Source organism: Hibiscus syriacus, unplaced genomic scaffold (assembly GCF_006381635.1).
Source record: "Hibiscus syriacus cultivar Baekdansim isolate YM2019G1 unplaced genomic scaffold, ASM638163v2 tig00111213_pilon, whole genome shotgun sequence".
NCBI classification, from domain to species: Eukaryota; Viridiplantae; Streptophyta; class Magnoliopsida; order Malvales; family Malvaceae; genus Hibiscus; species Hibiscus syriacus.
In genome coordinates, this window is record NW_024063022.1 from 2,320,740 (window position 1) to 2,329,977 (window position 9,238).

General features: G+C 32.8%; 2 protein-coding genes and 1 pseudogene across 2 annotated transcripts; 1 reads left to right on the plus strand and 2 right to left on the minus strand.

Annotated features, from left to right (window-relative positions):
- Positions 1-986: 986 nt before the first annotated feature.
- Positions 987-2,238, minus strand: LOC120156137 (annotated as a pseudogene).
- A 2,297-nt stretch (positions 2,239-4,535) lies between these two features.
- Positions 4,536-5,260, plus strand: LOC120156083 (mediator of RNA polymerase II transcription subunit 11-like). The gene is made up of 3 exons (XM_039167494.1): positions 4,536-4,667; positions 4,749-4,865; positions 4,969-5,260. Exons 1-3 carry the CDS (start codon positions 4,614-4,616, stop codon positions 5,143-5,145), a joined length of 348 nt encoding a protein of 115 aa, XP_039023425.1. The 5' UTR covers positions 4,536-4,613; the 3' UTR covers positions 5,146-5,260.
- On the minus strand, positions 4,682-8,142 carry LOC120156081 (serine/threonine/tyrosine-protein kinase HT1-like). The gene is made up of 5 exons (XM_039167493.1): positions 7,723-8,142; positions 7,203-7,658; positions 6,604-6,871; positions 6,544-6,572; positions 4,682-4,693 (listed from the first exon to the last, which is right to left on the minus strand). The coding sequence occupies exons 1-3, from the start codon at positions 8,140-8,142 to the stop codon at positions 6,623-6,625; spliced, it is 1,125 nt and encodes a 374-aa protein (XP_039023424.1). The 3' UTR covers positions 4,682-4,693; positions 6,544-6,572; positions 6,604-6,622.
- Between the last annotated feature and the right edge of the window lie 1,096 nt (positions 8,143-9,238).

A 9,238-nucleotide genomic window follows, 5' to 3' on the forward strand; every position in this document is an offset into this window, starting at 1 on the left:
ATGAAAGTCAGGTGAGTGCCAAAGTCATTCTAGATACTTTCATAGATGACATACTTCATTGAGATGCTAATACATAAAACATAAATGATAAATGGCATCTCATTGCACTGATTCATAGGGAAGGTTGATGAAATTGAAGCCAATTTGACTTTTGTAGCACTATTTTCGTTTGTTACGATGAGTCTCACAGTAATTACTGAATATTATTCCTTTTGAGTCTAATGACTTAACTCCAATTCTGTGTCTCAGGAAGATACTAAAATAGCGCGGCAAGATCTGAACAAAAGCACTTTGGATTTGAGCTTGGGTTGAATGGAACATATGGTGAGTCTAGTTCAAAAACGGATCCCAATGGACAGTTGGGAAGAGTGAAATCGAGTAGCGGCTTCCATGTCGTTTCAGCATCTAGATGGAGATGATAACTAGACATTAGCCTCCTCATTTACAGCCTTTTCTTAGAGATCCAAATTTCCCTTCGGCCTTCCAACTTGCAGTCCTTTGTCTTTTAGTTAGAGAACATTGAAATGGTTTGTCTCTGTATTTTTAGTCCCGCATTGCATTTGTGAGCTGATTGCAACTTGTATTGATTGAAAACAGAATATATCTTTTTTTGTTTCCCCTGTGGACATACAGATTATTATCAAATTACAAACTCCCACAACCGATCGTTGCTTGAATAATGTACTGAGGAAACAAAAGACTTCGGAAGATTCTGTCGTCATTCATTTACGTTAGCTGGTTCTACCTTCGCCTCTGAAAGGAAATCATGTCTGAACATAGAGAAAAAAAACATATAAGCAGTGCATAAGAGAGCAACCATATGCAATAAATGGCAATAAGAAGCAAGAAAAGGAGAAAATGTCATGGAAACAAAGCTAAAGAAACCATCATTTTACATATAAAGGCAAGTAGGTTCAGTTTTTTTGGCAGACGTCAGCTTCAATGTGGAAAGGAAGAACGTATTCTTTAGCCAGACATGCTAAAATAAGCATTAGATAAATGATTGAAATACTAAATGTCTCTTTGCTTGCACAGCCAATAGATTCGAAACATGTTGCAGAAGTTCAAACAAGGAAGGGGAAACAAATATCATCAGTTGCGTCGACTTGCTGTACTTTTTGAGCTAGTTGGTATAAGCCTGTTCCAGCCATAACAATGTTTACACTAAAGAGGTTCCAGTTTTTCTGCATTTTGAAATCACAGAATGACCTCAATCAGAAACAAACCAAACCAAATCTACACAGAACAAAAATCTAGGTCGAATGTACATGTACGCAGTCGATTGTTCATATATTTCTCTTTGATAATGCTGATTTCCCGGAACTTTTAGAAGGAAGGTAATCCAAGTAAGAATCATCAAACTTACAGGAGTCATTACAGTGCTATAGCGTGACCAGATAACTCCAGTGCAAGTAACCGCTGGGTACCAGAAAATAACACTCAGAAAACCAGAAGAATGTAGCAGAAATACTGTTAAAATGAGAGGCAACAGAACAAGTGTTGAACGTATAAATATAAAGAAGCAACTACGAGAATCGACATTACACGAAAACTCGATGAGCATAACATACATATTTGCTGAGGGTAGGAAAGTTTTTCTGGTGGCTTGGTGAAATCAGCTACATTGGCTATGCTAATGCCCCATTAAAGGTTGGTGCCCAAAAGTGAACTGATGAAAGAAACAAGCCATTAGCTTATGAATGCTTTAAGAATTGATAGTCGGAGTCGTTTGAAACACCTTGTTAGTACAAAGAAATAAAGCGAAAATCGAGCATTTTCGTCTATTGTACTGTTGATACTATAGGGGACTATCAGAAGCTCATAACAAATTAACAACTCACATCCACTATCAATTCTGGAATCTATGACAATCGCAGTTGCAATCATTCTTCACTTTCAATCATGTAAAATGTTAAATCCTATACTCATATTAAAAGGTCATGGGCAGAAGGAATAACAGAAACATGTTAATAAAGAGAAACCCAACTCATCTATATCCAACATTATCTCATACAAAGCATGAATCTTGTCACTGCAAATTGATTCGGAAAAGAAAAGAAGAGAGATTCTGATTTCTTTAATTAATGGAAAAATGAGAGTAAAGGGTCCATTAATACGGACAGTTGATATGCAATTATCATCGCTAAAAGAGTAGAGGAGAGTCAACTCACTGGTTTTGGGGCTGGCTGGGTGATTCCATAGAGCTTGGAGCTTGGAGGAGGCCATTGAGTCGACACTTTTACTCTTCTTCAGTTGATATGCAATTATCATCGCTAAAAGAGTAGAGGAGAGTCAACTCACTGGTTTTGGGGCTGGCTGGGTGATTCCATAGAGCTTGGAGCTTGGAGGACGACATTGAGTCGACACTTTAACTCTTCTTCAATAAAATGGAATATTTGGCCGAGTCAGCAAATATTGGTTGGTAGCTTATAGTGCTGCACGAGTTGGTTCGTTCTCCAAAGCCTAGCCAACAGTGTGTATCTTATCAATAAAGGGTTAATTACGCTGGATATCGAAAACTATGGATCCGAAATTTAAATCAGTCCTAATTTCGAACCTTTCTAATTAACTGTGTCATCTAGTTTAGATATAGAATACTTGCTTGGTATATTCTAAATACGTTTAAACTTATTATATGAATAATTTAAATTTGAAGTTAAAAAAATCTTAAATTTTATTGAGATTGTATTCATTATAATTTAGCTAAGGTGGTGTTTGTTTTTACTGTGCAAGCTCTTCAAACCACTTGTGTCTGCGTCGCGCAGACCACGCGCAGACATTAGGCTTCGCAGATTGTTTGTTTTTTAGAAGACAGAAGCTCTTCAAACGTCTGCGCGAGCTCTTCTTGGTGCAGACTTGGTTTTATGTCTTCAAAGGTCTTCAAACCTCTTCAAGAACAATTATAAAATATAATTATTTATTAAAATAATTTTAAATAATTTAATAAGGTTATTTATTTTAAAATAATTTATTTTAAAATAATTTATTATAAAATAATTTATTATAAAATAATTTATTATAAAATAATTTATTTTAAAATAATTTATTATAAAATAATTTATTTTAAAATAAATTATTATAAATATGGATTGATTTTTTTAAAATAATTTATTTTAAATAATTTATTAGTATGGATTGATTTATTTTAAAATATGGATTAATTTATTTTAAATAATTTATTAGTATGGATTGATTTATTTTAAAATATGGATTGATTTATTTTAAATAATTTATTAGTATAGATTGATTTATTTTAAAATATAGATTGATTTATTTTAAATAATTTATTTGTATGGATTGATTTATTTTAAAATATGGATTGATTTATTATTGTAGTTTTATGGATTGATTTATTTTAAATAATTTATTTGTATGGATTGATTTATTTTAAAATATAAATTGATTTATTATTGTAGTTGTATGGATTGATTTATTTTAAATAATTTATTAGTATAGATTGATTTATTTTAAAATATGGATTGATTTATTTTAAATAATTTATTAGTATGAATTGATTTAATTTAAATAATTTATTTGTATGGATTGATTTATTTTAAAATATGGATTGATTTATTATTGTAGTTGTATGGATTGATTTATTTTAAAATATGAATTGATTTATTTTAAATAATTTATTAGTATGGATTGATTTATTTTAAATAATTTGTTTGTATGGATTGATTTATTTTAAAATATGGATTGATTTATTATTGTAGTTGTATGGATTGATTTATTTTAAATAATTTATTAGTATGAATTGATTTATTTTAAAATATGGATTGATTTATTTTAAATAATTTATTAGTATGGATTGATTTATTTTAAAATATGGATTGATTTATTATTGTAGTTGTATAAATTGATTTATTTTAAATAATTTATTAGAATAAATTGATTTATTTTAAAATATAGATTGATTTATTTTAAATAATTTATTATTGTAGTTGTATGAATTATTTAAATTCCAGTATTGTAAAATAAAATTATTTAAATCTCAGTATTGCAAAACTCTTTTAAGTTTAAAAAATCAGTTTATTTATATTTCAGTTCATTTTAGCAGTCTGCAGACGTTAAAAAATAAACAATCTTCTTCTTATAGACTGTAGACTTTTGGTCCACCTCTTCTGCTGCAGATGCCCGCAGATGTGGTCCGCAGACTGCAGACCTTTTACCTCTGCAAAAACAAACACCACCTAAATGTTTTAAATATACGTCATTGAAAAGGCGAAACTAGGATTGAATATTGATAAAGGTATAATTATTCTAAAAAAATTTCTTAAATATTTAAATATAAAAGTTAAAAGATCAATAAATCTTGTTTAATTAATACTTAAACTAAAAAAACCTCTTAATCCTTTAATAGCGTCGTCCAAGTTACCACTTTAATGTCGATGGTTAGGTTGATAAGTCGTAAGAAGACCTTATTGATATGAAAATCATACTATAAGGACTTCGTTATAATATATAAAAGTTTGACACTAATTTAGAACTAACGAAATAGTTTAAGAACTTATAGTTGAATTATCCCATGGTAGCGGCGAGATTTATTTTGGAATTAGGATTCCGAGAGGTTATTTCAGTTTTGGTGTAATTGAAGAAGCCGTGATAGTTCCATGGATTCTCCCACTCAAAACACTTCCTTGCAGCGGCTTCAAAATGTGGAGAAGGTAATTGATTAATTTCCACCCTTGGACTTATTCAACGATAAACCGCATTTTTTTTTAGAGAAATTAGCTTCTTTGATACAGAGAATAGTTAGGGTTTTGGAGTTGGCAGGAGGTGTTGTGGATGAACTCGCCACTCCAACAGGTCCCAGGAAAGAATTCATCAACAATCATTGCCGTGAATTCATGAAGATGATCAAGGTTTCTCCTTTCCTCCTATAGATCAAATTTTTAGCTTCATTGTGGTCTTAAGCATTAATTGTAGTATTTAAACATTAAATTTTTCCTGTTTTGAAAAAGAAAGGACATCCAAGTGACATTGAGGGATGAAATCAAGAGTGCTTGTGAGTATCGCCCCTTTGAGAAGTGCGATTACAGTTCGAGAATTTCGAACGAGATCTGTTGCAAGAAACTCAAATACATTCTCTCTCAGCTGGATTCAATGGAACAAACCATTGATGAATATCAAGCTACCATTTAAAGATAGATAGACTGTTTAATAGCCGGATAAGGTTAGTACCATCGGTGCTTGCTTGAAAAATTGTCTTAATGAAACAGCAAGGGAAAGCTGAATACATTCTCTTTTGTTTTAGCAAAAGTAATTTCATCTCTTATATCCTTTGCTGAGATTATCTTCTACATATTTGCATTTTTGGTATTTTTCGTTGTACTAGGAATCAGATCGCCTCTCTCTCTCTTAACTTTGGTTACCACTGTTCATGTCTTAATTTGGAGGCTGTAGTGAGTTTGTTTGGAGTTTCACCATGAATGAAAGTGGAACCTTTAAAGCCACCCTGCTTAAATTGCTGAGATTCCGTGCATAGTTTGCTAACAACTGTTATGGTAACTTAGTTCCAACATATATATGAGCTCTGTACGTATGGTATACTTATACCGAATCCAAATTAGTTATATAAACTAACAAAGGTTTTTTTTATATTTTTTTTTTCCATTTTGAAGCAAATTAGAACGTGTTAAGCGATGTTAGTATGCTTGATTTGTCCATCAATTTTAGAACACTAAAATAAATAAAAAAATTAAAAATAAACATTAATCCATAGGTAAGATGTACGTGTATGTATATGTCCCATCAATAGCATGCATGTGAATGAAGGGTTCTTATCTTAATTTTACTTTATTATTGAATTGCATTCATGTGATATCTTTACTTCTTTATTTTCTTATATTTTCCAACGATTATCAGGTTATTTTGTTTTGGGTAAACTACACTGGTAGTCCCTACACGGTTAGGAAATTTACAATTTGATCACCAAAATTCTAAATTTTTTACTAAACTCTTAATTCGTTTCCATTATGTCACATGACATTTTCTTTAATAAATTATTGGTCTTCAATAAGATGACAGGACGTGTCACTATCTTATTAGAGAGTATTAATTTTTTTAAAAAAATGACATATGACATGTTGACTTAGTTGTTGTTAATGCCTATCGGCCACTCTTAACAGTAGTGACTATATGTAAGTTTTAAATGTTCAGTTATTAAAATGTAAGAGTCCTAAAAATTTAGGGACTAGCGGTGTAGTTTACCCTTTTGTTTATAGAACCAATGGTTGGTTCATCATCAAATGTTTCATCTCTTTCCCACCTTTGTTTTTCCTTCACAATATTGCAAGATGCAAGTGGAAGGAAATTGTTGGCAAATCACGCGTTTGTGAATTCTAACCAGAATAAAGATAAAAAAAAAAGACACTTTAAGGATTCCCATTTGTTGAAAACAAAAAAGGATTAATTATAAATTTCATCCTTCTATTTTGTAAAATTATGAAGTTCGTCTTTTCATTTTAATTTGTTAGAACTTAGTGTATTTTACGAAAGCCGAGAAGTTAATTCAGTTGGATAACATTGTCATTGAATTACTGAAAGAACATCAGGCATGTACAAATTATTATGAAATAATCTTGATCAGAGAAGAGGGAAGTGTTTCTACATGATAGATTCAGGCCTGTACAGGTATAGATGAGCTCATAGATACACATCCCTTTAACCGTTCGAGAATGGCATTTCGGCTGACCAGTCCCGAGTGGGAAGTTAATGGAAGGCCCTCCTTTACGCATCCGTCGTACTTATCCAAGATGGAAACAATTTCAGAGAAATCTGGCCGCTTTGCAGGGTTACCTGCCCAGCAGCGCTTTATGAGGTGTGCAAGTGCTGGCTGACAGCTCTCCGGCAATGGAGGCCGTTCGTTCTGCAGAAAAGAAAGGATCAACGTTAAAGGAGCTACATCATAAGGTTAAGCATAGAGGAACAAGCTTTTACAAACTGTACTAACCCACCTCATGTCTTATGTGTAAGAACTAAGAATGTGTGAGTTTATGTAGCATATAGAGTTCAAATGATTGTTTCTTACAACTCATAATTGTACAATTGATCTTAGGTTTTATCTTAGACTGTAAAACGAAATCATTGTCTCAAGAAACAAGAATGATTCTACAATACGAGAAGAAGCTACCGTCGAAAGTGTGCTCATTGACAATTTAAGTGACGAAAATAGTGCTGTAAAGCCAGAGATATCAAACCTTTTCAGCCACGGCAAAAGCAGCTTGCACAGGGGTCATTCCTTGAAAGGGAAGCAAACAGGTTGTAAGCTCCCATAACACAATCCCGAAGCTGTACACATCGACCTTCCTCATATACGGTTTCTCTTTTATCATTTCGGGTGCCATCCATCGGTACGTTCCCATGTTTCCTTTGGTTTCAAGGCACTGTGTTTCTAAACACGATGTACCAAAATCCGCCACCTTTACCCGCATTTCGTCGTTTAGCAGCAGATTATTAGATTTGAGATCTCTGTGGATGACACCTTGTGAATGAAGATACTCCATCCCTCGGGATATGTCGAGAGCTAACCTCAGTATCGTCTCCGTCGAAAGCGAGTAGGGTTCTTTCTTGTTCAGATACATCCTCAGAGTCCCTTGTGACATGTATTCTGTGATGATACAGTACACAGGCGGCTTCTTACAAGCAGCAATAAACTGTAAAAAAGGGACAAACTTTAGCAACACAGAGATAGACATGTATGTATATTTTAGGTGTTACCTGAACTATATTGGGGTGAAAGAGGCGTGAAAGCAAAGCTACTTCAGACTTGAACTGCTGCTCGAGTTTCGACCTGGTCTCCTCCTTTTGGTTCGGGACTCTCACCATTTTGACAGCAACAGCTCTCTGCTTATAAATCCCACGATAGATTCTACTATGAGCGCCAGATGCAAATTTATTACCTATGAACAGTTGAGAAAGATCAGCTGTCCACTCCTCTTGGTCCTCCTTTGAAACTTCCCACGTCTCCACATTCTCCGAGTCCAAAATCATCGACCACGATTCCAAGCTATCGAATCTCCTCTTTTCCATGTTCACCATATCAGAATTCATCTGTGCCTTGGACGACGACGAAGGGAGCTGCAGGTGTTTGCTCCTCGATTTTCGAAGGCGAAACGCATGGAAACACGAGCTTCCCATTGACAAGCTGATACGTACTTGAAAGGGTTAAGTATGTGTGTTTAGTGTCAAAACAAACAATCAAAAGGCATCTTCCTTCTGAATGTGTGGATTGAATTCAGGAACTTCATGAACTGATTCAAAAACATGGGATTTCCAGGAGAATGAAAAAGGGAGAATGGGTTTCATGAATTCCTCTGGAAAATGACAAAATCAAAAGAGAATAGCAAATTCATGGGATTTGGAAACGCAGAGAGAAAGGGTGCAAACTTTTCACTGCAAACTTCTCACGGCATCTAAGGTGGTTTAGCAGCAGAAAGATGAATTCAAAGCAGAGCTTTTCAAGGGTATCTCGTGATTGCTTGGTTCGAAAGTAAGAAACTTTTTTGAGATGGATAAATGGGTCTTTCGTTTCTTTCCAACATCATTCATCAATCTAATCAATGCTAAATGGCCATTCAAGTTTGCCTTTCGTCTTTATCATTGCATTTACAAGATCAAAACTCTGGGTGCCATTGCTATTTAAAAGCATCATTGCTTAATTGTTTTCATCTATAAACTTTTAAAAATTATAAAATAAACATTAATTGGATCAAATAATTATAAATTAATCTAAATTCCATCCCAAATTAAAATAATCCTTAAAATATCATCCGAATTCTAACTCAATTAGGCCCTTCTATCAATTTAGTTTTCATTTTAGGCATTAAGTGCCTCCTTAAATTTAACATGGATCATATTCAAAATATATGGATCAAATTTATAAACATGTGTATACCAAGCTACTAACGGATAAATTATATTTTATATGGCAAAACTAAAATTATAGTTCTACTAAAATTTAGTAAAACCTTTTTTAAACATCACATCTAAATTATATATGTATTAAATTGATACATGTTTATAAATTAATTCACGCACTTTTAAAATATGTTCCATATAAGATTTGAGTTGTCATTTAATATCAAATCAACGAATCGAATGAATAAAGGACTTAATGGTTGAGATATTGATATTATCAGGATTCACTTACAATATTTTAATTTTTTGAACCTAACTGATAAGATATCGATACTTTAAGGACTCATTTGTATTATTTAAAATTTTTAAAACTAAT

Excerpts from the sequence above, each read along its gene's own strand:
- LOC120156081 (XM_039167493.1), bottom strand. The coding sequence starts at position 8,142 with ATGGGAAGCTCGTGTTTCCATGCGTTTCGCCTTCGAAAATCGAGGAGC. Across the intron at positions 7,659-7,722 it reads TTCACCCCAATATAGTTCAG|TTTATTGCTGCTTGTAAGAA; the intron begins GTAACACCTAAA and ends CCTTTTTTACAG. Across the intron at positions 6,872-7,202 it reads CTTTTGCCGTGGCTGAAAAG|AACGAACGGCCTCCATTGCC; the intron begins GTTTGATATCTC and ends TCTTTTCTGCAG.
- LOC120156083 (XM_039167494.1), top strand. The coding sequence starts at position 4,614 with ATGGATTCTCCCACTCAAAACACTTCCTTGCAGCGGCTTCAAAATGTG. Across the intron at positions 4,668-4,748 it reads GGCTTCAAAATGTGGAGAAG|AGAATAGTTAGGGTTTTGGA; the intron begins GTAATTGATTAA and ends TCTTTGATACAG. Across the intron at positions 4,866-4,968 it reads AATTCATGAAGATGATCAAG|GACATCCAAGTGACATTGAG; the intron begins GTTTCTCCTTTC and ends TGAAAAAGAAAG.